Source organism: Gorilla gorilla, chromosome 23 (assembly GCF_029281585.2).
Source record: "Gorilla gorilla gorilla isolate KB3781 chromosome 23, NHGRI_mGorGor1-v2.1_pri, whole genome shotgun sequence".
Lineage (NCBI taxonomy): Eukaryota > Metazoa > Chordata > Mammalia > Primates > Hominidae > Gorilla > Gorilla gorilla.
Genome location: NC_086018.1, coordinates 37,396,856 through 37,424,743, shown reverse-complemented (window position 1 = coordinate 37,424,743; position 27,888 = coordinate 37,396,856). Strand labels below are relative to the sequence as shown.

At 49.4% G+C, this 27,888-nt stretch overlaps 1 protein-coding gene across 3 annotated transcripts in view; it reads right to left on the bottom strand.

The window, feature by feature from the left end:
* The window catches only part of TAB1 (TGF-beta activated kinase 1 (MAP3K7) binding protein 1), a 32,866-nt gene extending 5,804 nt beyond the window's left edge, over nt 1–27,062 (bottom strand). The window contains exons 1-8 of one of the 3 annotated variants that reach the window (XM_004063498.4): nt 26,737–27,062; nt 10,753–10,889; nt 10,244–10,397; nt 9,020–9,106; nt 8,046–8,184; nt 7,056–7,169; nt 6,277–6,388; nt 4,026–4,170 (exon numbers count right to left, since the gene is read on the bottom strand). In XM_004063498.4, the coding sequence (XP_004063546.1) occupies nt 4,026–4,170; nt 6,277–6,388; nt 7,056–7,169; nt 8,046–8,184; nt 9,020–9,106; nt 10,244–10,397; nt 10,753–10,889; nt 26,737–26,769 (921 nt within the window). In that variant the 5' untranslated portion in view covers nt 26,770–27,062. Of the gene's footprint in view, nt 1–4,025; nt 4,171–6,276; nt 6,389–7,055; nt 7,170–8,045; nt 8,185–9,019; nt 9,107–10,243; nt 10,398–10,752; nt 10,890–22,522; nt 22,542–26,736 lie in introns of those variants that run through there. The other 2 variants (XM_019018474.4, XM_063704685.1) reach the window with 2 other exon arrangements.
* Between the last annotated feature and the right edge of the window lie 826 nt (nt 27,063–27,888).

The window sequence follows — 27,888 nt, the reverse complement described above, 5'->3', positions numbered from 1 at the left end:
GTGGCTTGCGCCTGTAATCCCAGCACTTTGGGAGGCCGAGGTGGGAGGACTGCCAGAGGTCAGGAGATCGAGACCAGCTTAGCTTGGCCAACATGGTGAAACCCCGTCTCTACTAAAAATACAAAAGTTAGCTGGGCATGGTGGCACACACCTGTAATCCCAGCAACTTGAGAGGCTGAGGCAGGAGAATTGCTTGAGCCCAGGAGACGGAGGTTGCAGGGAGCCGAGACCAGCCTGGCCAACAGGGCAAGACTCTGTCTCAAAAAAAAAAAAAAAAGAAAAAGAAAATATCGTAAGTTGAAAAAGCATTTGGCCGGGCGTGGTGGCTCACACCTGTAATCCCAGCACTTTGGGATTCTGAGGCAGGCAGATCATGAGGTCAGGAGATCGAGACCATCCTGGCTAATACGGTGAAACCGTGTCTCTACTAAAAATACAAAAAATTAGCCGGGCGTGGTGGTGGGTGCCTGTAGTCCCAGCTACTCGGGAGGCTGAGGCAGAATGGCATGAACCCGGGAGGCAGAGCTTGCAGTGAGCCAAGATCGAGCCACTGCACTCCCGCCTGGGTGACAGAGCGAGACTCCATCTCAAAAAAAAAAAAAAAGAAAAGAAAAGAAAAAGCATTTAATGCACCTAACCTACTGAACATCATCACTTAGCCTAGCCTACCTTAAACGTGCTCAGAACACTTCTATTAGCCTACGGCTGGGCAAAATCATCTAGCACAAAGTGTATTTTCATTATTATATAAGAAAATGTTGAATCTCATGTAATTTTTTTTTTTTTTGAGACAGAGTCTCACTGTGTTGACCAGGCTGGAGTGCAGTGGTGTGATCTCAGCTCACTGCAAGTTCCGTCTCCCAGGTTCAAGAATTCTCCCGCCTCAGCCTCCCGAGTAGCTGGGATTACAGGCGTGTGTCGCTATGCACCAGATAATTTTTTTTTTTTTTTTTGTATTTTTAGTAGAGATGGGGTTTCACCATGTTGGCCAGGCTGGTCTCAAACTCCTGACCTAAAGTGATCTTCCCGCCTCGGCCTCCCAAAGTGCTGGGATTACAGGCGTGAGCCACCACGCCCAGCCGAATCTCATGTAATTTATTGAGTACTGTATTGACAGTGAAAAACAGAATGGTTGTAGGGGTATCGGAGCACAGTTCCCACTGAATATGTATCACTTTCTCACCATCATAAAGTTTCTTTTGGGTGGGGCAGGAGGGCAGGGACAGGTAATAGGAAATGACCTGCACCTGGTCCTGGTGGGCTCAGTTTCAACACTAAGCAGCAACGTCACCTCTGGCAAGAACCTGAACTCCATGGACCCCAAATTCCCTACTCTACCTGGAAATAAGCCCCTGTCCCTCTATGTTATAAGGCTACTGGAAGGAATGGTAAGCTTATATAACAGGTAAAGAAATCAGAACACAGGCTGGGCGCGGTGGCTCATGTCTATAATCCCAGAACTTTGGGAGGCCGAGGCAGGTGGATAATCTGAGGTTACGAGTTCAAGATAAGCCTGGCCAACAAGGCAAAACCCCGTCTCTACTAAAAATACAAAAATTAGCCGGGTGTGGTGGTGGCACATGCTTATAGTCCCAGCTACTCAGGAGGCTGAGGCAGAAGAATGACTTGAACCCAGGAGGCGGAGGTTACAGTGAGCCGAGATTGCACCACTGCACTCCAGCTTGGCCAACAGAGCAAGACTCCATCTCAAAAAAAAAAAAAAAAAAAAAGAAATCAGAACACAGGAAACAGGGGATAGTTAGGCACTTGAGACTTTTTCGAAGTAGATCTGCATTCAATCCAGCAATCTGGGCATCTACCTAAAGGAAAATAAGTCATTATATGAAAAAGATACTTGCACACGTATGTTTACAGCAGCACAATTCACAACTGCAAAGATGTGGAACCAGCCTAAGTGGCCATTGACTAATGAGCAGATAAAGAAAGTGTATCTATAAACTATGGAATACTACTCAGCCAGTAAAAGGAAAGAAAGAATGTCTTTTGCAGCAACTTGGATGCAGATGAAGGCCATTATTCTAAGTAACACAGGAGTGGAAAACCACAAACTATGTTCTCACTCGTAAGTGGGAGCTAAATGATGGGAATGCACAGGCATACGGAGTGATATAATGGAACTTTAGAGACCCAAGGCGGGAGGATGGCAGGGGTGCTAGGGATAAAACACTATACATTAGTTACCATGTACACTACTTGAATACCTGGTTTACTAACATCTCAGAATTCACCACTACATAATTCATCCCTATAACAAAAAAATACTGGTACCTCAAAAGCTACTGAAATAAAAATTAATTTTCAAATTTTAAAGATGACTTTTTCCTCATGATATTGATTGATTGATTGAGACAGAGTCTTGCTCTGTTGCTCAGGCTGGAGTGCAGTGGCGCGATCTTGGCTCACTGCAACCTCCGCCTCCTGGGTTCAAGTGATTCTCCTGCCTCAGCCTCCCGAGTAGCTGGGATTACAGGCGCCTGCCACCACACCTGGCTAATTTTTGTATTTTTAGTAGAGACGGGGTTTCACCATGTTGGCCAGGCTGGTCTCGAACTCCTGACCTCAAGTGATCCGCCTGCCTCGGCTTCCCAAAGTCCTGGGATTACAGGCATGAGGCACTGTGCCTGGCCAATACATGATTTTTAATTAAAAAGGACAAAGCAGGCTGGGCACAGTGGCTCATGCCTACAATCCCAGCATCTTGGGAGGCCAAGGTAGGAGGATCACTTGAGACCAGGAGTTTGAGATTAACCTGGGCGATACAGTGAGACCCTGTCTCTACCAAAAAAACAAAACAAAGAAAACAACCAAAATTAGCCAGGTGTGGTGGCACACACCTATAGTTCCAGCTACTCAGGAGGCTAAGGCTGGAGGATCGGTTGAACCCAGAAGGTTGAGGGTGCAGTGAGCTGTGATCACGCCACTGCACTCCAGTCTGGGTGACACAGCGAGTCTTAAAAAAAAAAAAAAAAAAAAAAAAAAGTCAAAGCAGAAAAGGTTATCTTCCTACAAGAATCACAGAAAGGAGGAGGAACACAAACTGAACTTATCTTAGCCAGTCAGCAATCCAAGGAGGTCAGGGAAAGACAGTTTTCCTTTGAGACCATCCCTAACGTGACTGTCTTGAAGTCACACTTTGGTGACTCCAAGGTATAAGAAAAATAAGCAACTCTTGGCTGACGGCCTATGTTTACCACGCCTAACTTCACTGCGATCTCACAAAGGCAGATGTTACCATCCTCACTGTAGAAATGAGAAGTGAACTGCCGGGCGCGGTGGCTCACGCCTGTAATCCCAGCACTTTGGGAGGCTGAGGTGGGTGGATCACAAGGTCAGGAGTTCGAAACCAGCCTGGTGAAACCCTGTCTCTACTAAAAATACAAAAATTAGCTGGGCGTGGTGGCAGACACCTGTAATCCCAGCTACTTGGGAGGCTGAGGCAGAGAACTGCTTGAACCCAGGAGGCGGAGATTGCAGTGAGCCGAGATCATGCCACTGTACTCTAGCCTAGGTGACAGAGTGAGACTCTGTCTCAAAAAAAAAAAAAAAAAAAAGAAATGAGAAGCAAACTATAAATTGTCTGCCACTCAGGGAGGGCAGTAAAGCCGTCAGGCCCTTGGCAGGAAGTGATGGGTGTGGGAGGGACTCTGCAGCCACAGCTCTGTGCAGCAGGCCACATCTCTTTCTGTGCTCTCCTCCTGGCCCTGGCCCCTTCCTGGCCATCCCAGAGTAATGCCGTGCCCATAGCAATTCACATCCATCTCCCCCTCTTCCCTTCAGACCTTGTTCAGGCCCTGAGGACTGACACTGCTTCAAGCCTAAAATGAGTCAAGTTTTTGAACGGGATGGGTGTTTTCAGAGCTCTGGGATTCTCCTTCCCCCAGCTTTGAACCCAGAGATGTCTGGTGATGGCCTCTGAGAATCACAGCGCTAGAAGGCAGGGTGAGCACATCACCATGCAGGCCAGCCACGCTCTCCAGCCATGGGCGTGGCTGGGCCCAACTCACCTGGTTGGCCTGCCCAGGCCCATGGGCTGCCTCTAGGGCCTTGTACAACCCCTCCGACATCAGCACCAAGAAGCCCGTCACCCCATCCAGCGGCTGTGCCCCATGGATTTCTGGCTCTGCGATGATTGGTTTGGACTTGGCAGCGCTATGGGGAGAGAGTGGAAGGAAGAGCTTTGCTTGGAACAGCCCCCAGGTGGATGCTGATTCTGCTGAGGGGAGGAATCTATGCCCAGAATGTAAAATAAAACACACAACCTGACGAGAGGAAAAGAAAGAGAGAAAGAGAAGGTCAGAAAAATAGACCCATCTTCTTACAGCAGCTGCTAAAATAAAGCTTGGAGGGCCATAAAAACTGGCAGGCAGCTGAGGTCAGGATGGCAAAGGTTGAATGCCCGATTCTGGCCTGTTCTATACATCCTGTTCACAGGGTCCGGTGGTGGCAGAGCAGGGTGTGGGACAGCAAGAGGGAGGGGTTATCCCTGGGAGCCCATGCCTCTTGCTATTATTTGGGCTTTTCCAAAACAGATGGTTGAGACCCCAGATACTCTCCATGTGTACAGGGATCCTTTAGCGACTGGGGTCAGAGTCACTACATGCCAGCACATGTGTGTGCACATGGAGGTAAGTACATGAGGAGGTGCTGGCAACACCATCCAGAAGAGCGGAGTCTAAGAACTTCCTGAAGGTCCGTCAGCCAGGGCTGGGTCCTGGGAGCTGTTATTACACAGAATGATGCCATCCTAACTGCAGGTGAGCAGAATGAAGAGATGAGCACCTTTAATGATAGCAGTGAGGGGTGTGTAAACATATCTCCAAACTCATCAAGTTGTATGCATGAAATAGGCACAGCTTTGCATATGCCAATTACACCTTAGGGTTTAAAAAAAAAGAAAAGAGGGAGGAGCAGGACACACCAGCACCTGGGAGGGGCAGGACACACCAGCACCTGGGTGTTCCGAAAAGGATGCAGGCTCCTTGGCCCCCATGACACACACACACACAGACACCGTGTGTGTATATGTGCATGTGGCCAGATTTTGCAACAGGATACACAAGAAACTAGCAGCCTCTGGGGAGGCAGCGAGTCCTAGAGCTTGGTGTAGGAAGACTTCCTTTCCCTGTATAGACCCCAGCACCTGGGTGGATGCTGATTCTGCTGAGGGGAGGAATCTATGCCCAGAATGTAAAATAAAACACACAACCTGACAAGAGGAAAAGAAAGAGAGAAAGAGAAGGTCAGAAGACAGTGTTTTAAACTATGGATGTCCTTTCCAATAAAGGAAACAGGACCCCACAAATTAGGGACAAATATTCGACACTCAGTTGCCTAAATCGCGTGAGGGCAAGGAGTTCTAACATGCACTTTCTAGGCCATGAGGCCTCTGCTGATGGGAACTCTGGCTTTGGGAACAGCCTTGGCCATGACATTAAATGCCATGATTGGCATCAGGCAAGTGGACGCGCCCATCTCCCCAGCCAACACTTCACATACAGGTTACCCGACAGTTAAGGACACATATTCCAAATTCAGGCTGCCTGTGTTCAAGCCCCATGACCAGGGTGGGCTGCCTGATGTCTCCATGCCTCAGTTTCCTCTTATGAAAATGCCTCTGGGGTGATGGCAGTGACTGCCTCAGGGGGCCTGAGTAGGGAATGCATAAAAGAAGGTACATCCAGAGCTCTGCACGGGCTCGGCCTCATGATGATGACTGCCCATTCTGCTGCCATGAGCGCTGGGGTGACGTCCAGAGGAGGTGTCCTCAGAGGGAAATACACAATTCATCTCACACCTCTGCTGCAGCCACGGGCAGCACTGACCAACAGGCCTGGTCTGTCCATCCCATGCCAACTCTGGCTTCGCCTGCCTCCCTTGTGGCACTAGTTGCTGCCCTCAGCTTTGGCCCAGCTCCTCAACTCCACCCCTTGTTTCTACAGTACCCAACTCCTGGCCTGCTGGGCCTAACCTGCCCCAAACCAACCTCTCTGGGAGGAAGAAAGAGTTTGCCTGGGCTCTGAACTACTTTGACTGCACGTCTGTCACTGGGGCCTACAGTCTGCGTCTGCCCTAGGCCTCCTGGACCTTTTTTTTTTTTTTGAGACAGGGTCTTGCTCTGTTGCCCAGGCTGGAGTGCAGTGGCATGATCACGGCTCACTGCAGCCTCGACCTCCCAGCACAATCAATCCTCCCATCTTGGCCTCCCTAGGACCTTCTGTTCTTTCAAGCACAGGGGACAGCTGGGCTGGCACCTACCTGAGAAGGTCAATGTCCGTGTAGCCATATTTAACCTTGTAATCCCCGATCCGCCGGGTGCTCTCCTGCCCACAGATGATCCCCACCTGCTTGATCTTCCCCGCGTCCAAGCCTACGGAGGGAAACAGTGCAACAATCCTGCTTCTTGTTCACAAAGAGGAACAAAAAGAAGGGGACAGAGACACAGTCATGGGAAGAAGGCAATAAGGACCCAATGAATAGGAAATGAAGACAACACCAGGGCACCTGGGAGAGCAGCTGACCCAAAGTCCCTGGTGTCCTCAGTCCCCACGCCCATCACGACACACCTCACTCAGAGCCCGTCCTCCAGGCACCACCCGGAACGGAGCAGCTTGCCTGCCGCCTCTCTGCCCATCCCGTGTGCCCCACATCTGCCTGGAGCTCACTGGGAAGGGAAGGAGCAGCTCAGCAGCAGCTGGGCTCCCTGGACTTCTATGGCCTCTTTCAGTCTCCACCAGTAAGTGTCTCCTGTGTGCCAGGCACTCCAGGAAGCATTTCACATGCACTAACTGAATCCTCCTAGCATCCTGAGGTAGGTTACTATTATCCTCATTACACAGCGGGGGATCTGAGGCACAGAAAACTTAAGTTCCAATCACCAACCAGTAAGCGGCAGTGCTGGGAATGAACCCCAGGCAGGCTGGCTGGGGAGCCCAAGATCACAGCCCCTCTACCACACGCCTCTCTACCCCACCACCAAAGGCAGGCGAAGGGTGAGCCCACAGGGATCAGCTTCCGCTCCCACTCTCCCCACTCACCCAGCTGTGAAAGACGGAAGAGCTCATCCTCGTTCTCTGTGGTGTGGTCCACGTTCAGCTGTGTCACCTGCAACCCATCCACTGTCGATTTGCATAAAAGTGCACGGTTTGTACCTGTGGCAGAATGTGAACAGCTAAGCAAAGACCACACACAGAGAGAAATACGGCATACTGGGAAGGCAGAGAGGGAAAAGGCAGGCATCTCACATGTGGAAATACCTGAAATGGGCAAAACAGGCTCAGACCAACGGGGTGAGTCACCAGTTAGGAACAGTTGATGATACAAAAGAATTAGGTTTAACTTTTTCAGTGTAATCACAGGATTATGATCTTAATAAAACAGACCTCTTCTCTAGAGATACAGACTGAAATATTTACAGATAACATGATACAGTGTCTGGCGTTTGCTTCAAAATAGAGAACGTGGGGACAAAGAAGGCTGGCCACAGTTGATAACTGCTGGGGTTGGGGATGGGCACATGAATGTTCATTAAATATCAGTCACTCTATTGTTCTATATTGTGGAAAATTTTCCACTAGAGTATTAAAAAAAAGGCAGCATCATTAGAAGGGTCTCTACAGAGTCCTTTCTACTGAAACCTGCACCTGTCTGGTCTTCTCACAAACCCCAATGTCACTGTCACCTAGCCCCATCTCGCAGCTGTTCATGGGGATACTGGTTGGTTTTTCATGGCCAGGTAACCTCTTCCAGAAGCAGCGGCCCCCAAGGCCACCCAGAATGGGATACGACTCGTCCAGAATGAGTTAAGAAGCAGAATAGGGACTAAAGGCCAGGACACCTGCCTCCCATCCCGTCCCTTCCAGTTGGGACTGAGGCGTCACTGTGGAGAGGGACATACCCAACGGTCTCAGGAGACCCTGGGTTTAAAGTGCGTGAAGTGTCTGGAAAGCAGATTGTCAAATAACGCACCGACCCCTGTGGCTGACCTCTCCCCAGTCGTCCCTGCCCTGGGACAGGAGGGGGCTCACCGACATTGGCGACGTAGAGCCTGTTGTTGAGAAGGACCGCCACAACGGCCATGGCCCCTCCCGAAATTTCCCTCTCCAACGTCTTGAGTCTCTCAAGGATCTTCTGATACTGAGGAGGCAGCTGGTGCTGAGGGACTCCCTACAACCATCAACAGAGGGTCAGGGCAGGACAGAACTCTGGACCATCTTCCTAGCCCTCTCCACTCCCTTTACTCTTTTTTTTTTTTTTGAGATGGAGTCTCGCTGTATCCCCCAGGCTACAGTGCAGTGGCATGATCTCGGCTCACTACAAGCTCCGCCTCCCAGGTTCACACCATTCTCCTGCTTCAGCCTCGCGAGTAGCTGGGACTACAAGGCGCCCACCACCACGCCCGGCTAATCTTTTGTATTTTTAGTAGAGACGGGCTTTCACCATGTTAGCCAGGATGGTCTCGATCTCCTGACCTTGTGATCCGCCCGCCTTGGCCTCCCAAAGTGCTGGGATTACAGGCGTGAGCCACCATGCCCGGCCTCCCTTTGCTCTTAAGAGCAAAGATCCGAGGGCCCGGGGGACAGACAGACAGATGGTCCATGGCACAGCCAAGATGAAGCCTTCGCTGCAGCTCCAGGCTAAGGTTCTTCCAGAAAGCTGGAGATGACCTAACTCACAGCACAGAGGGAAGCGCTGCAGGTGGTAGTAGGCGATGTGAGCAGGTGGCTGACAAGGGCGGGGACCCATTCAGGTCGAAGGACTGGGAAAAGCCCTTCCTCATGTCCACCACTGCCCAGCCACTGCTGAGCTTTAGCGTGCAGCTGCCCACAGCAGAGCAGCGAGGTCCCTCACCTGTGGCCACCCACCAGTGTCACCCATCAGGAACTGCTCCCTAACTCCTGCTGCTCTGGCCCAGTAATGTCAAGACAAAGTAGATGAGTCCATGTTCCTTGCAAAGCTGGGCCTGGACTTGACTGCCCTGGATGTCGGCTGGGGAAATTACCTCTGGCAATTGCGACTGGAGGCTTGCCTTCTCAGCCAAGGCGTCGTCAATGGACTCCAGGAAGCTCCTCTCCACCACATCGAAGGCCTAGGGGGACACAGGACAGGGCAAAGGCTGGTTCAAAACACCACTGTCACTGGTGCTAAAATGCCCTCTATTAATAATAGCAACAGGTTTGCTGTATTCACTGCAGGTTCTTGTGTGATGGAGCTTTCCACATGACAGTCCTGCCTCTGGCCCAGCACTGCAAGGCACCGGCTGCTTCCTGCAGATCAATGTCCTTGACAAAGCCCTTCAGCCTCGAAGGGGTGTGCGCCCTGCAGAGGCAGCACTGCAGAGGGCTGGGAGGCAGGAGACAGTGTGGAAGCTAAGAGCAAAGGCTTGGCGTAGGCCCAGCTGGTGTGACCTCTGGCCCCCTCAGTCTCACACAACAGAGGTTAAGTGTTGTTCCAGGGGTGAGGTAAGACAGTCCACCCTGGCACTCAGCAAGGCAACTGCTCAGAGAAACTGCCAGGCCTATGACAGCTCGTATGATTACTACAACTTCTTTCTGGGAGGCTTCTGTCAAACCCCACCGGCCCCAGGACACTGGTGACACTGACACCTTCTCCCCCCGTGTGAGATCTGCTGAGAATCACTGGCAATGGAGCCTGAGGTCATGAAGGGCAGGAAAAGGCTGGCACCACCCCTCTCTGGGAACAGAAGCCCATCCTCTCATCTAAAATGGGCCTGAGACATGCTCCTGAAAGGAGATGCCAGGAGGAAAACTCCCAATAGCGCAAGCAGAAAGGTGGAACCAGTCAATGAGGGTGGCAGCCCCACAGAAAGGGGAGGCAAGGTCCTTCCTGAACGCGCAGGGATGCCTCCTGCACCTGGAGGCTGAGCACCTGACCATATAGGAAAGAAAGGGGTAGCTCTAAATGACCCCATTTCTACCAGGCCTTGCCCTGCTCCCACCTCACACCTCTCTCCAAGCTCCCATCCCTAAATCCCCCCGTCTCCAGCAGTACCTCTTCTGCCAGCCATTGAAGGCCTGCTGCTCGCTGGCTGGTCCTGGACTCCTGTTGGGTTGGGGGGCCTATGCTGGGAGCTGCTCCCCTACTTGGGTGAAGGGGCCGGCAGGATCTTCACACCAACCCTGGCAACATGCTAGAGGTGCAGAGCCCAAGCCCTGGGGTGGGGAACATGATGTGGCTGGGTCACTGCCAGCCCCGGCACCATTACCTGCAGCAGCACACGCCGCACGTCGGCCTCGGCGTGCTCCGCATTCAGCTGGCCCAGCAGGAGCTCTGCAGACAGCCGCTGGGCCACGAAGTTGGTCACTCGGTTGCCATCATAGCCGTTGAAGACCCCATAGAGGAAGCAGTTGTTCTCACTCCTGGAAGAGGGAGAGGGCAGAGGGAGGCCTGAGACCAGGGTCTCACGGAGGTGGAGGGAGAAAGGGAAAGGAATTGGGGGAGACTAAAGCAACAGCAGCTGCAGCTTCAGGGGCCCTCCTGGGTCCCCCTGCTTTAGCCATCATTTCACTCTGGCTATGACATTCTGGGATACGCTCCTCCCCACGCTCATGCTACCCCATCAGAGCAGGCCCTTGGCAAGACAGCAGCAGAGGCCACCTCTCACGGGCCACGTCACTGGCAAGCCCATATGAGAAAGCTGCAAGGTCGGTGTCTTTCCTTGCTTGCAAACCAACCAACTCCCCGGGCCCAACACAGAAATGCTGGCACACACACCTGAACTTGAGCCAGCTGTCCTCTGGCGGGTGGCTCTCAGTGCCCTTGCCATCAGCAGAGTAGCTACGGTTGGAGGCTGAGCCAACCCCAGAGAGGTGGCAGAGAGGCAGGTCATCTGTCCAGCTTGGCTGCTGCTCCTGGGGAAGGACACCAGGAAGCTGTGAGGCACCACCGCGTCTGCAGGGTAGTCCCCACTTCACCTATTCCTTCTGCAACAAAAACCTAGCAGTCCCGCAGCCCTACACAGAAGGTTCCACTTCCTTCTGGAAAACAATAATGTTTGTATGAACAGACACCTGCAGAAGGGTTTGCTGTTTTTATGGCTAGTCTACAAACTGGTTTCCCAGGAAAACTGAGACTCCAGCATTCCCAAATGTAAGGCGCAGCAATGACCTCCAGGAGTGAGCCGTTATGAAACCTAGTGAAACACACACAAATGTCGCAGACTCTTGGCAGGAAACTCTGGGGACCCCCACCTCTTACTGCACTGGCTCCAAATGCACACTACAAAGAAACCCCTTGAGCATTGGTTACCAACACTGCAGGCTGCAGGCCCCACCCTCAAAATGACTGATCTGGGCAGGGCCTGGGACATCTGCAGCGCAGGCCGCTCTCCATGGGTGATGCTTTCAGGTGACCTAAGACCCAGCCTGGAGAAACTCCGACTTATAAGCTAGTCTCAGTCACTCTCTCTGGCATTGGGACCTCCAAGTACCAGGGAGAGTAACTGAGACTGGCTTTTAAGTCGGAGTTTATGAGCTAGTTTATAAGACATCCTCATGCCACCCCGATGTCCTCTCCCATCTCCCCTGCCACATCCTTCCCTCCCAGTCCCGAATGCCTACAGCCCTGTCCATCCCCTGCTCTTTGCCTCCACATGAACACCCTCCTTCTTCTTCCCTACCAATTCTCCGGGTCCTTCGGGACTCTTTGGCTCAGGAGTCACCACCTCCAGGAGGTCTTCCTTCAGGATGACCCTACCCAGGACTGGCTGATGGCCCTCTCATGTACCCCAACGGCACCCTGATTCCAGCATCCCTGCCTGTCTGCAATGCCCATTCCACCCCATAGGATCTCAAACCAGGCTGTTCAGCATAATCACTGCAGAGCTTTAAACACGCTCACACAGCGGTCCAGGCCCTGGCCCCATCCCCGGCCTAAACACAATTTCTGAATTTCCCAAATCTCCCTAGGGTACATCCTGAGCATCTGTACTTTTTAAGCCCCAGGAACAACTTTGATGCAAGGCCCAGGTGCGATTCCCTGCCTCTCCCTGAAAGCTTGCCCCACATCTGGCCTCCCACCTGAGAACTGCACTTTGTTCACAAGGGCACTCCCAGGACCACCGTGCAGAACTAGAGCAAACTGGAATAACTGGGAGAACCACAGTTCAATTTCAAGGAAAATAAAATTTGTATTGGCTGGGTGCAGTGGCTCATGCCTGTAATCCCAGCACTTTGGGAAGCTGAGGTGGGTGGATCATTTGATGTCAGAAATTTGAGACCGGCCTAGCCAACCTGGTGAAACCCCATCTCTGTCTCTGTTAAAAACACAAAAACATTAGCCAGGCATGGTGGTGCATGCCTGTAATCCCAGCTACTGGGGAGGCTGAGGCAGGAGAATCGCTTAAACCCAGGAGTCGGAGGTTGCAGCTAGCTGAGATCATGCCACTGCACTCTAGCCTGGGCGACAAGAGTGAGATTCTGTTTCAAAAAAAAAAATTGTATTGAAAGCTTTATTGAAATATTAAACAAACACAAGCTAGAGCAACCAGATAAGAGAAAGAAATAGAGGGCATCCAAATTGGCAAGGAAGACGTTAAATGATCCTTGTTTGCAGACGATATAATCTTATATTTGGAAAAACCTAGACTCCACCAAAAAACTATTAGAACTGATTAAACAAATTCAGTAAAGTGGCAGGATATGGGCCGGGCGCGGTGGCTCAAGCCTGTAATCCCAGCACTTTGGGAGGCTGAGGCAGATGGATCATGAGGTCAGAAGATCGAGACCATCCTGGCTAACACGGTGAAACCCTATCTCTACTAAAAATACAAAAAACTAGCCGGGTGTGGTGGTGGGTGCCTGTAGTCCCAGCTACTCTGGAGGCTGAGGCAGGAGAATGGCATGAACCCGGGAGGCGGAGCTTGCAGTGAGCCTAGATCGTGCGACTGCACCCCAGCCTGGGTGACAGAGCGAGACTCCATCTCAAAAAAAGACTCCATCTCAAAAAAAAAAAAAAAAAAAAAAAAAAAAAAGTTGCAGGATATGGAATCAACATACAAAAATCAGTAGCATTTCTATATGCCAATAGTGAATAATCTGTAAAAGAAATAAAACACACACAGATACTGTGTGCAACTTCTTAAAAGTTATTGTTAAGTCTTCCAGAAAGGATGTGGAAACCACTTCAACAGGCTTTTGCAATCAGATATATAAAAAGCCTATGGTTGGCTTTTGTGGCAAATTGTAGCTTCTGTTTAGTTATATACTGACAAGAGTGACTTCACTTTTTTTCATGTAATTGGTTTTATTCTGCTTTGATCTATTTTGGTGCTTCAGCTCTACATTTTGCACCCTGGAGCAACTTCTGCAGGGTGTGGGAGTTTGTTTTATTTTTACATTAACATGGAGTAAAACTGGCTTTTGGGGCACGCACATCTGTGAATGTTGACACATGTAGAGATGTGTGTAACTACCACCACTCTCAAGATACAGGGCAGCTCCACTCCCAACGCACTCCCTCCCCTAATCCCTGGCAACCTATTTTCCACTGCTATGGCTTTGTCTTTTTAAGAATGTCATATTAAACGCCAGGTGCGGTGGCTCACGCCTGTAATCCCAGCACTTTAGGAGGCCAAGAGGGGCTCATCACTTGAGGCCAGGAATTTGAGACCAGCCTGGCCAGTGTGGCGAAACCCTGTCTCTACTGAAAATACAAAAATCAGCCGGGCGTGGTAGCGCACACCTGTAATTCCAGCTACTCAAGAGGCTGAGGCACGAGAATCACCTGAACCTGAGAGGCAGAGGTTGCCATGAGCCGAGATTGCACACCACTGCACTCCAGCCTGGGCGACGGAGTGAGACTCTGTCTCCAAAAAAAACAAAACAAAACAATGTCACATTAATGAAATGATGCAGTAAACATGACCTCCTGAGACTGGCTTCTTTCACTCAACATTATGTCTCTAAGATTCATCCAAGTTGTTAGCCTATGTGCACCAACAGTCTCTCCCTCTCTTTCATAGAGTAATATACCATTGTTTGGATGTAGTAGTTTGTTTATCCATTCATCCACTGAAGGACATTTGGGCTGTTTCGTTTCTTATAACTATGAAGAAATGTGCCATAAACATTCATGTACAGGTTTTTGTATGAATGTAACTTTTCATTTATCCAGGGTAAATACCTAGGAGTGACAGGGCTGGCTCATATGGTAAGTATATGTTTAACTTTATAAGAACCTGCCAAACTGTTTTCCAGAGCAGCTGAACCATTTGCATTTCCAATGTTGAGTTCCGGCTGCTCCACGTCCTTGCCACCATGTGGTATTGTCTTTTTCTGAATTTAGATATTCTAAGAGGTGGGTAGTGGTAGCTCATCGTGACTTTAATCTGCACTTCCTAACGGCTAACGACACTGAGTATCTTTCACGTGTTTATTTGGCACCAACTCATCCTCTTCGGTGAAGTGCAAGTTTTTTGCCTATTTTTAAATTAGGTTATTTTCTTAACTATTGTGTTCTGAGAGTTCTTTTTATTTGTAACTTAGCATTTCACTCAGTAGTGTCTTTTGCAGAGCAAAGGTTTTAGTTTAGATGAAGTCCATTTAATCCATTTTTTCTCTTCCATGGTTCATGCTTTTGGAGTCATGTTTAAGAACTCTCTGTCCAGCCCCAAGTCACAAAGAGCGCCTATGTTTTTTTCTAAAAGTTTTATAGTTTTATATTTTACATTTAGATCTGTGATCCATTTTGAATTAATTTCTATGTAAGGTAGGAAGGAGGTTTAGGTCCATTTTTTTTTTTTCATTCCAATATCCAATCATTCCAACACCATTTGTTGAAAAGACTAGCTTTTCTCCATTGAATTGTGTGGGTCTACTTCTAGACTCTATTCTGTTCCTGTGATCGATGTGTCTACCCCTCCACCAATACTACATTCTTGATTACTGTAGCTTTATAGTAAGTCTTAAAATTGGCTAGTGTGAGTCTCCTTATCTTCTTGCTCTTTTTCAAAATTGTTTTGGCTATTTGAGTTCCTTTGCCTTTTCATATAAATTTTAGAATCGGCTTGCTTATATCCACAAGTCTTGTTGGGATTTTTATTGGAACTGTTTTAAATCTACAGATCAATTTGGGGAAAGCAGACATTGTCACTATGTTGAGTCTTCTAATCCATTAACATGGTGTGTCTCTACACTTATTTATGTCTTCACTGGGTGATTTTTATTTATTTATTTTTATTAACACAATTTTACTACAAGGTCTGAAAAGCTACTAACCCCTTCTAATAGCCTTTGAAAACAGACAGTATAACCAAACCCTACTAATGGAAATGAAAAAAAAAAAGGAAGATGAAATGGCAGCAAGTGCTAGCTGAGCCAAGTATGTCACAACTAAATTAAAAAAAAAAAAAGAAGTAGAAATGGCAACAATTCTGCTCAGCTCCTCATGACACCAAGCTTAAATTTAACACTTTCAGTTCAAGCAACGCCAAAAGAAAAACTGCTGACCTGGCACAGTGGCTCACGCCTGTAATCCCAGCACTTGGGGAGGCTGAGGCAGGTGGATCACTTGAGGTCAGGAGTTTGAGACTAGCCTGGGCAATGTGGCAAAATCCTGTCTCTACTAAAAATACAAAAATTAGCCAGGTGTGGTGGTGCGCACCTGTAATTCCAACTACTCAGGAGGCTGAGGCAGGAGAATCACTTGAATGCAGGCGGTGGAGGTTGCAGTGAGCTGAGATCACACCACTGCACTCCAGCCTGGGTGACAGAGTGAGACTCAGTCTCAAAAAGAAGAAGAAAAACGGCTTCACAGTAACACAAAATTGGGTCTAGTTCTAATCTTGAACTGTTTCATTTTAAAGCAAAATTAATGCCTCTCTTAACATAAATGGGAACTTAAGTCTTCAGGACCCACATATGATATTATGTGATTACAGTACATTAAATCACTACATACATTCTTTCAATAAATATCTGCTGAGCATTTGCAACAGTCTGGCAGTATTCTGGGTACTGCGGACACAGAAGAGAAAACAGAGAGGCTCCTTATTTGAAGCCTCCCTTCTAGGGAGAGAGAGAATTCAAACACACAATACAATAATAAACAAGGCCATCTCAGACAGCACTATGTGCTAGGAAGAAAACACACCATGGTAACGGGACACAGCGTGATGGGCGGGGGGGGGCCTCTAGATGAAGTGGTCAGAAAAGCAGACCTCTCTGGGGAGGTGACATCTGAGCCAGACCTGAATGACTATGGGGCAGTGACCTTCTAGAAGGCAGAGAAGGAGCCTTCCAGGCAGAGGGAGCGGCATGTAAAAAGACCCTAAGATGGAAAAAAGCATGTCAGGTTTACGGAAGCACGAGAAGGCTGGTGTGGCCTCTCTAGTGAGCACAGGGGAAAGATGCTCCATGCCATGTTTGCAAATATGTGTACACGTATGTGCCTGGGTGGGAGGGCAGTGCAAGGCCTCTGGGCCATGGGAATGAGTTAATAACCAGTGAATTAAGTATTCTTCAGGTAACTGATAAATGTTGCCAATTATCCCCTATGTCTTAGATCTGCTTAGTATATTTTCATTTCCAGCGAGCTCACAAAAGTCTCCTATAACCAGGCAAACATACTTCCAAAGGTAGCTCCTTTTCTAGTCTGTCTCCCGCCACCAGCTGGAATGAAATTAAATATGAGGTTAAGCAGAAATACAAAAGCATCTACCCAGTCAGGAGTATCCCATGTCTTCCTCCTGAAAAGATGGCCAAAGAAGTCAATATTTAGCACCCCAAAGTGCCACAGGTGTTTTAAAGCATGGGAGGAAAAGATATTTCTATTTTCTAGAGCCGTGTGATTAAAAATGAGATTAAGATGAACTCATCCTCTCATATGAGATGAATAATATTAACACAAATGTGTCACCACAATGCAAAACCTGTCTTCGATGCTGTAATCACAGTTACCTCCTCTGCCAGTATCTAACTCCCATAAGGGACAGACACAGGCTTCCAAGGACTTGAATCTTTCTAAAAAAATCCATAGTTTCCCAGCCAAATAAATAAGACCCAAGCAACTTATGGGTCTGTTCCACATTAGACATACACTATTAAAAAAGGCCAGTGAGGCCAGGCACGGTGGATCAATCCTGTAATCCCAGCACTTTGGGAGGCCGAGGTGGATGGATCACCAGGTCAGGAGTTGAAGACCAGCCTGGCCAATATGGTGAAACCCTGTCTCTACTAAAAATACAAAAATTAACCAGGCGTGGTGGCAAGCGCCTGTAGTCTCAGCTACTCGGAAGGCTGAGGCAGAAGAATTGCTTGAACCCAGGAGGTGGAGGTTGCAGAGAGCCGAGATCGCACACGCCACTGCACTCCAGCCTGGATGACAGAGCGAGACTCCGTCTCAAAAACAAACAAACAAACAAAAAAAACGCCAGTGAAATTGTCTTCCACAAGTAAAGAAAGAAACAAGCTCAAACAGGCAACTGAGGAACTTGCCACGTTGGTGTGTCATGGCACAAGAACAATTCATCTGAGAGCGTTTCACAACAGGAGACCAGGAGTAAGCTGATGATCTACTGTCCACTGTATGCTGTGCTGTATTTGGCTGATGTGGGAATAACTAACTTTCTCAAATGAGAAAAACTGTGTGTCTGATGGCAATCAATCTACTGAGCACGTGCCTTGTTCATTAAGTACCCGTGAATAGTGTCTAGATATTTCAACACTGCTAAGTACTTTTTTAGGAAATCTGATTTTCATAATGTTGAGGCAGTAATATTTCTGGAATTTATTATTTTATAAACTGGCAAATGGTGTTTGGGTCAGTAAGTATGGACACTAGTGCTATTGTTTATCTAAGGAGTCTTGGTCCATTCTTGGTAAAAACACTCCAGAAAACAGAAACTGATGGCTCCTTTCTGAACATGCTACTCTGTATACTTCAGCCCTAATGCTGGCAACTTACTCAGTGGGGAACACTTCATTAAGATCAGGGCCATAGGGCTGGGCACGGTGGCTCACATCTGTAATCCCAGCACTTTGGGAGGCTGAGGCGGGCAGATCACGAGGTCAAGAGATTGAGACCATCCTGGCTAACATGGTGAAACCCCGTCTCTACTAAAAATACAAAAAATTAGACTGGGCGTGGTGGCTCACACCTGCAATCCGAGCACTTTAGGAGGCCGAGACCGGCGGATCACGAGGTCAGGAGATCGAGACCATCCTGGCTAACACAGCAAAACCCCGTCTCTACTAAAAATACAAAAAATTAGCCGGGCGTGGTGGCAGACGCCTGTAGTGCCAGCTACTATCGGGAAGCTGAGGAAGGAGAATCGCTGGAACCCGGGAGGCAGAGCGTGCAATGAGCCAAGATCACGCCACTGCACTCCAGCCTGGGAGACAGAGTGAGGCTCCCTCTCAAAAAAAAAAAACAAAACAACAACAAACGATCAGGGCCATAGCAAGGCTGCCCACTCTATTACTTCACACAGAATTGGAGGTGTTAGCCCAGGCAGTTAGACAGAGTAAAGAATGAGAGCATAAAAACCGGGAAAGAAGTCATTTCTATTTGCAGTTGATAGGACAGTACGCCTGGCAACCCTAAAGAATCAATGAAAAACTAATGCAAACAGAAAAAGAAATCAGTTAGGCGGCAGGATAGAAAATCAAAGTATGCAAATCAACAGCTTTCATATACCCAAGAGAAGATGAGCATCTAGCCTCTATGTAATGTAAAATAACAAAGTCCTATTCGTGTGAGTTTCTACCATGTCTGTCTCCCCCAGCCAAACTACTATAGAAGGTTGTTTTAAATCTAAATTTGTATCAGTCGAATTATATCTTAATGCATTCATCCCAGCCTTCCAGACTGTGGACAGTTTTGAATTTTGCCCTTTGACAGATTAACAATCTCACTCAGCTGTGTATCTTGTACAGACAAGGCCATCTACTCACTGTTCCAAACGATCTCTAAAAAACTGTGACCAGAGGCCGGGCGCAGTGGCTCACGCCTGTAATCCCAGCACTTTGGGAGGCCAAGGCGGGCAGATCATGAGGTCAAGAGATTGAGACCATCCTGGCTAACACGGTGAAACCCCGTCTCTACTAAAAATACAAAAAAATTAGGTGGGCGTGGTGGTGGGTGCCTGTAGTCCCAGCTACTCCAGAGGCTGAGGCAGGAGAATGGTGTGAACCCGGGAGGCATAGCTTGCAGTGAGCCGAGATGGCGCCACTGCACTCCAGCCTGGGCAACACAGCGAGACTCCGTTTCAAAAATAAAAAATAAATTAAAAAAAAATAAAGAAAGAGTAAGAAAAAAATTACCCAAAGAGCATATGTACAAGTACCCATGGTAAGGAAAAGCCTGTCCCTTTCTGTCTTTTTAAGTCCTATCTACCCTAAAGGCACTGCTCAAATCCAACTAGGGTCAGAGGCCCATGATTCCCAAACCTCAATCATCCACTGACCATCTTCAAGAAACTATCTTTCACTCAAATGATTCCTTTTTTTTTTTTTTTTTTTGTGACAGAGTCTCACTCTGTCGCCCAGGCTGGAGTGCAGTGGCGCGATCTCGGCTCACTGCAAGCTCTGCCCCTCCAGGTTTAAGCAATTCTCTGCCTCAGCCTCTGGAGTAGCTGGGATTACAGGTGCGTGCCACCATGCCCGGCTAATTTTTTGTATTTTTAGTAGAGACGCAGTTTCACCATCTTGGCCAGGCTGGTCTTGAACTCCTGACCTTGTGATCCACACGCCTTGGCCTCCCAAAGTGCTGGGATTACAGGCGTGAGCCACCGCGCCCGGCCTTTTCTTTGTTTTTTTTTAAAGAGACATGGTCTCGCTCTGTCACCCAGGCTGGAGTATAATGGCACAATCATGGCTCATTGCAGCCTTGAAATCCTAGACATCAGCTATCCTCCTGCCTCAGCCTCTGGAGTAGCTGGGACTACAGGTACACCACCACACCCAGTTGATTTCATTGTGAATGTAAACTTTTCCAGTATTATAGGTGGAAAACCAGTATTACTTGCCACATCTAGACGATAATAAAAAACAAAACAAGGTTATTCACTTTTAGCTGAACCTCTTGCTGGCTATATTGCTGGAGCCCTGTTCTATGTTTAAAAATGGGACTGGGGATGGATCAGCAAGTATCAGAAAGATGTGAGGGACATACTAGGATCAAACCAAGTTTTTTTTTATGTATCTTTAGAAAGTCTGAGAGAGAACAGAAAAGCACACAGTCTTCCCAATTTGTAAGATCAGTTTTGCTCGCTGCCACAAACCACCTCGCTGTATGTCCCAGACACTGGGAAAACACTGCCCAAGACCATGGGGCCCTCCCCTGAGAAACCCATCCCAGTGTCCCCGCTGTGCATGCTGGGTGCCCCACTCACTGGCCATTCACCAAGTGGCCCTGTGGCAACCATTGCGCTATAGCCTGGTATTGTTAATTAGATTACCTTATTTCACTGATTTGAAGACCTACATTTTCCACATGTGAACGTCTCTGGAGTTGGTATGTTACAAGTTAATTAGCTGTGAGTTCTCTTTCTGAGCAATAGACAAAACACTGATGTGTCCTTAAAACATTGGTGTCTTAGATCCAATGACACATGGGCAGTTTCTCACGTAACTCGGGCGCTCGCCAGACACTGGTTCACTACAGTGGCCGGAGAACCTCGGGAGGTTCTACCAATGTGGGAGTGAGAGTATCTGGTCTTCTCCGTGTTCCCCAGCAGACTCACGCTGCTGCAGCTGAGTGGGCTTGGATCGTGTTCTCCCGTCCCTTTCCATCTCCATCGAGGATTAGCCATACCGAGCGTCCATTGCTGATTCCATTAAAGCCTACAGGACTGCCAAGTCTCTCGCTTCCTTCCTCCACATTTCTGAACAATTTTCAGAAAGGTCATGTACTTTCTATTCACACAAACCACCCACCCCTCCACCCCTGCACACACTGATGCATACTTTCTCCCACGCCCCCAAATGCCAGGCCTGCCAGCACCAGCCGTGAGCAGCGCTGGAGCGCAGGGAGCAAGAATCTGCGAGAAGCTGAGAAGGGAGCGTCTCTCACTCAGCACAGCCTCATCGCGGAGCCACTGCAACACACACAACAGTGAGCGCAGGACTTAACTCTTCCATGTCTGAGAAATGAACTGCTCATGAGGAATTTCACAAGAATACGTTAAGAAGCCTGTTTCAAAATACCTAATTTTGATTTGATTTTGTGAAGGAGTTTCCAAAATTAATGTTTCGGTATGAAAAGCTTCTACAGTGATCCAACAGTATTTAACCCAACAAGGCCTTTACAAACACCCTGTGCGTGATGTAAGCATTCACTCCTCATGTACATATGTGTCCATGTCACATAATAGTTCACAAAGTACCCACACAGACTCATCTCAAAGTCCTGGGCAGCAGAAATGGACAAAGAATGGTTCCAAGCTCAGGCCACAGCTTGAATACCAAATTATGCTATGAAAAGGCCAAGTGTTTTTGTGGTGAAAGCACCCAGATTCCTTAGAAGCGAAAAGGAAGCTCAGAAAGGGAGACTCACAACCCCAGGAAGAGGGCTTGGAGCAGGGGAGCAGCAGACCTTTCTCTCCAAAAAGCTTCCAAGGCCCCAATGCCCCCACCACCTCCAACCTTCCGGATGACCCACTTCTCTGAGACCAGCTCCACTCCTGGCCCCCACTTCTCCCACCAGAGTTTTCATTGAAGGTTCTGCATGTCGTCATCCTGAAGAGCTCCTCATTCATTCTTAAAGGGGCTAACAATCATTGTTGGCACTTCCAATGTGCTAGGGCAGCAGCTGGGTGTACGCAATGGGTATAGGTGGTGCCCTCATGGACCTTTTTATTTTAGTGGCTATGTATTTATTTTAACATCCTTTAGATAAATTACACAGATAGCAGCACCTGTGATCTCAGATATAATTGCTCAGCACATGTCGAAGTTTAAAAAATTGATTTTAAGCTTACTTTCTTTTTTTTTTTTTTGAAACAGGGTCTTGCTGTGTCACCCAGCCTGGAGTGCAGTGAGAGGATCATAGCCTCACTACAACCTCAAACTTCTGGGCTCAGGCAATCACCCCATTAAGTCTCCTAAGTACTACAGGCACATACCACCATGCCTCACTAATTTTTTTTAAAGACAGAATCTCACTATGTTGCCCGAGCTGATCTGGAACTCCTGGCCTCAAGTGATCCTCCTGCCTCAGCCTCCCAAAGGGCTGGGATTCCGGGCATGAGCCACCATGCCTAGCCTGATTTTCTTTTCTATAATTAAGTAACAGTACAGGCAAAATCATACTCTTGATTCCCCCTGCCCCAGGGTGCCCCTCTTCCAGGGCTCCCTCACCCAGTAAATGGCACCACTGTTGTTTAAACCAAAACCTTAAGAGTCCTTTTTGACTCTTCTTCGTCTGTCACACACCTCACATTCAACCTATCGGCAAATCACATCAGCTCTTTCTCCAAAACACAACTGGAATCTGATACTTCCCACCATTCCTCTGCCATGCCCAAGGCCAAGACACCTTCTCGCACCTGGATGACTCTAGGAGTCTCTTAGGAGGTCCCAGGCTTCCACTCTCACCACTCAAACTCAAAAGAGGGATTTTTCGGCCGGGCACGGTGGCTCACGCCTGTAATCCCAGCACTTTGGGAGGCCGAGGCTGGCAGATCATGAGGTCAGGAGATCGAGACCATCCTGGCTAACACGGTGAAACCCCGTCTCTACTAAAAAAAAAAAAAAAAATACAAAAAGTTAGCTGGGTGTGGTGGTGGGCGCCTGTAGTCCCAGCTACTTGGGAGGCTGAGGCAGGAGAATGGTGTGAACCTGGGAGGCGGAGCTTGCAGTGAGCTGAGATTACGCCACTGCACTCTAGCCTGGGCAACGTGACTCCGTCTCAAAAAAAAAAAAAAAAAAAAAAAAGAGGGATTTTTCTCCAATCATAAGTCACATCACATCAGGTCCCTACTCAATCTGCTCCCCATGAAAGCTTCACATCACATGAAGAATGGAATCCAGAGGCCACATCAGGACCTGTGAAGCCCAGCATGGCCCCCGGCTCCCTCAGACCTCAGCTACTCCCAAGCTCCCCCAAGGCACTCCACCCAGCTGCACCAGCACCCCTGAGGCTCCTGAAACAGCAGCCTTTGCATCTCCTGCTCCCTTGGGCAGGAATGCTGCCCCCATTTCCCCCTTTTCATCTCATCAAATGTAGAAAAGTCTTCCCTTACCACCCTGTCCAAAATGGCACCCCCAGCATTCTGTGTGTGAATCTAGACTGTTCCTCATAGCACCATCTGATGCTGTAGTTTGGATATTACAAAATCACAGATGATCTGTATCTGTTCAGTGCTCACTGTCTGTCCCCTTTACTAGACCATCAGCTCCACAAAGGCGGTGTCTCCTGCACCTGCAGGGTGCCTAGCACACAGTGAGTGCTCAGGGACATTTAAGGGAATGAACAGCAGACATTCACTCACGGCAGCACTGAAGGTAGAAGTTTCTGGTTAGCGGGCAACCAAGCCAGGCTAGTAGTGGAATGTGTCAGTTCCTTTAACACCAACAATACTCCCCAGAGTCCTCTTGGCTTGGAGAAACTAAGGCTCAGGGACATAAAGTGATTTGCCCAAAGCCAGTATGAGACTAACACTGTTTTATCCGGCTGAAAGGTCTGGGTCCTTTTGAACACATCAAGCTTTCCTTAGAACCTCTTTGTGGCCGGGCGCAGTGGCTCACACCTGTAATCCTAGCACTTTGGGAGGCCCAGGCAGGCGGATTGCTTGAGGCCAGGAGTTCACGACCAGCCTAGGCAACGTGGTGAAACCCTGTCTCTACTAAAAATACGAAAGTTAGCTGGTGTGGTGGTGCACACCTGTAATCCCAGCTACTTGGGAGGCTGAGGCACAAGAATCACTTGAACCCAGGAAGCAGAGGTTGCAGTGAGCCGAGATCACACCGCTTCACTCCAGTCTGGGTGACAGAGTGAGATCCTGCCTTCCCCATACTCCCACAAAAAAGCTTTTTGCTTCAAAAGACCTTTCAAGGTACCACAGTGCCTGCAATGATGCTCCCACCAAGTGATCTACCAAGTGGCCCCAGCATACCCTTGCAAATGCCATTCCTGCGAACCTCCACTGACCCAGACAAATCAGGCCACTCTGCAGCCCCTCAATACATAGACTTGTAGTACTAATTGTATTTAACTTGTGAAAAGCTTAACAAACACATGCACACATATTTAAACACCTGTCCTTAGCCGGATGCGGGGGCTCATGCCTGTAATCCCAGCACTTTGGGAGGCCAAGGCAGGAGGATTGCTTGAACCCAGGATTCTAGACCAGCCTGGGCAACATGGCAAAACCCCATCTCTAGGAAGAAAAACGAAAACAAAAACACACGTGTCAAGAAAACACACATACACGTCCTCCTGGAATGGCCCTCCTCTCCTCTGCTTGGCAAACTCCTCTCATCCTTTAAAGCCTCTAAAATTCTCTGCTGTCTGCCCAGGGCTCTTGACACAGGTCTACAGTAACAAGACAGTGCCCCGGGTATCGTATCAGTGGCATATGCTCCTTCTCCCAAGCTGATCTGCAAACGCAGTGAGGGTGGGCACCACGCCTCATTCATATTTGCCCAGTAGCCACAGACCAGCAGCCCTCACAGCCATCTCTGAATGCAGGTGTCTGAGCTGAGTTGTTCTCCCCAGACTTGAGACAGTGGATGTGACATCAGCAAGCCCTACACACCACCTGGACATCCGTACAAACTGTGAGAGGGATGTCCTGATCATCATGAGGGTGGAGGGGCCTTCTGATGACATCCCTGCCATCCCTTTGCCATGCACCAAGATGCAATGTGTTTAAAGCTAACTATTCTTGCTTTAAAAAAGGCCACCACCACCTGGAGAAACACATTCTGGGGCTAGTAGAGCTGGCCTTCTGCCTAACACAATTCCCTTTGGTTCCATCACATCTAGGAAGGGGAGAAGCTGGCAGCCACCTACTCTACATGACCCAGGTGGCTGCTCTCTTCTCAGCAAGCCAACTCAGCCTGCACCATTTACCATTTTCCCTCCCAATGTCACAATCCAACCAGCGTTTCCCAAATGCTAACTACAGTGGGGACATTTATACAGGGACCTTGCCCTCTGGGAAGTTACAAAGCAGAGGGCCAGCTGTCTAAAGTCAATGCCAACTCGGTAACAAGACAGACATGCCCGGCAGTAATAAAATAAAGGGGCAGCAAAGGTGTGGAGGGGAAGACAGCAGTCCCCACTGGGGAGGCCTGGGAACTGTGCTCCTGGGAGAATAATTTCAAGGCTCTGCTTCCAGGTTATCCCTGAGCCAATGTCTACTCACCTCTGTGACGCCAAGGGCGAGCACTGGACCTGGCTACAAACGTTTACTCATCCTTTCACAAATGTATTTATTGAGTGCCCAGCACATGGTGGTAGATAATAGAGACACAGAGGTAAACAAGAGATCACAGGTCCCTGTCCTCAAGGAGTTTACTTTCTTTTGCTTTTGTTTTTGTTTTTTTTTTTTGAGACACAGTCTCGCTCTGTCACTCCAGGCTGGAGTGCAGTGGCCCAATCTTGGCTCGCTGCAAGCTCCGCCTCCTGGGTTCAAGCTATTCTCCTGCCTCAGCCTCCCGAATAGTTGGGACTACAGGCGCCCGCCACCACGCTCGGCTAATTTTTGTATTTTTAGTAAAGACGGGGTTTCACCATGTTGGCCAGGATGGTCTTGATCTCCTGACCTCGTGATCCACCCGCCTCAGCCTCCCATAGTTCTGGGATTACAGGCATGAGCCACCGCGCCCGGCGGAGTTTACTTTCTAGTACAGGAGGCAGACAAGTCCATAGACAATTCTAACAGAGTGCCATGCATAGGAAGGACCCAGGAGGCCAGCACCCTACCCTGGTAGGTCAGAGTAGGCCATGGTGCCAACATGTGTGTGCATCTATGTGCACATACGCGTCAGAGGACGCAGGGCCTGGAAGACAGCGCCAAACCCATGAGGGTCCAGACAGGGGGTAGGGATGAGTCTGAAGACAATTCTTCCACTCAGCGCTCTCGCCTTAGGAGAAGGAAACTGAGGCTGAGGGAGACACAGTCAGTTAGAGCCAGGACCAGAACCCAGTGACAGCTACCACTGGTCATTCCTTTAGTACAGTCCAGGGGTTAAGGGGGTTTCTGGAATCACACTGCCTGATTTTAATCCTGCCTCAATACGTACCATTTGTGTGGCCTTAGGCAAACGACCACCTCAGTGTCTCAGCCTGTCAAATAGGAATAACAGTAGCACCTATCTCAGGGGGCTGCTACGAAAATGAAACTAACAAATGTAAAGCAATTAACACAACGCCGGGGATGCAGTAAGCGGTACACTGTGGATGCTGCTGTTATCATCACTGCACGACTGCTCGGTGTCGCAGTGGGCTCGAGACTCGGATAGCTCTACTGCCGCCCGCCGTGTTCCCTTCTGGCTCCAGGACGCTCCCGCCCTCGACGCCCGGCAGCAGCAGCCCACAGCCCCGGCGCCCTTGACCCGGGGGCCGGGCCCGCCGCGCACACACGCCCTGGCCTCGGGAAAGAGGGGGCCAGCCCGAGGAGAGGAGAAGGTGGCTGACACACCCCACCACGGAGAGGGCGGCTGTCCAAACTCAGAGAAGGAGCCGTTCCTGCACCCGACAGCACCACCGCCCAGGCTCCCAACCCCAAGCCCAGAGAGCGGGCCGATTCCTCACACTGTGCAGCAAGCTCCTCCTCTGCGCCGCCATCTTGGAGGAACCCCTGCGGGAGCGCCCGCCTCCCCGCAGAGCAGCGAGTGGGGCGGCTAGAGCGGCCCGAAGGAGGCGAGGATGACCGCGCTGCCGGGGAGCATGCGCCCAGCGCCACCCCACGGCCGAAGAGGGATGGGGCCGTAGGGGACCGTGTGCGCAGGCGCGCTCTTGCACGTTTTTTTTGTTTGTTTTTTTTTTTTTGAGACGGAGTCTCGCTCTGTCGCCCAGGCTGGAGTGCAGTGGCGCGATCTCGGCTCACTGCAAGCTCCGCCTCCTGGGTTCACGCCATTCTCCTGCCTCAGCCTCCCGAGTAGCTGGGACTACAGGCGCCCGCCACCACGCCCGGCTAATTTTTAGTATTTTTAGTAGAGACGGGGTTTCACCGTGTTAGCCAGGATGGTCTCGATCTCCTGACCTCGTGATCCACCCGCCTCGGCCTCCCAAAGTGCTGGGATTACAGGCGTGAGCCACCGCGCCCGGCCTGTTTGTTTTTTCCTTGGGGCCGATTGCTCCTCGCCCATCTTTATTATTTTTTGAGATAGGGTCTCACTCTGTCACCCAGGCTGGAGTGCAGTGGCGCGATCACAGCTCCCTGCAACCTCTGCCTTCCGGCCTCAAGCGATTCTCCTTCCTCAGCCTCCCGAGTAGCTGGGATTACAGGTGCCCGCCTCTCCTGCCCCAGCCTCCCGAGTAGCGGGGACTACAGGCATGAGCCACCATGCCCGGCTAATTTTTGTATTTTTAGTAGAAACGGGGTTTTGCCATGTTGGCCAGGCTGGTCTTGAACTCCTGAGGGTTCTTTGTGAACACAGTTGGGACAGGGGAGGACAATTCATTCACTCAGCAAATGCTAGCTAGGTGACCCTGCCTGACTCTATAGTGGGTTCTGCAGTGAGCAAGACAGGCCTTCAAAAAGCTAACATTTTATTTCATTTCATTTTTTTATTATTTTATGTTATGTTATGTTATGTTATTTTTGAGACGGAGGCTTGCTCTGTCGCCCAGGCTGGAATGCAGTGGCGTGATCTGGGCTCACTGCAACCTCTGCCTCCCGGGTTCAAGTGATTCTCCTGCCTCAGCCTCCCGAGTAGCTGGGGTTACAGGCGCCTGCCACCA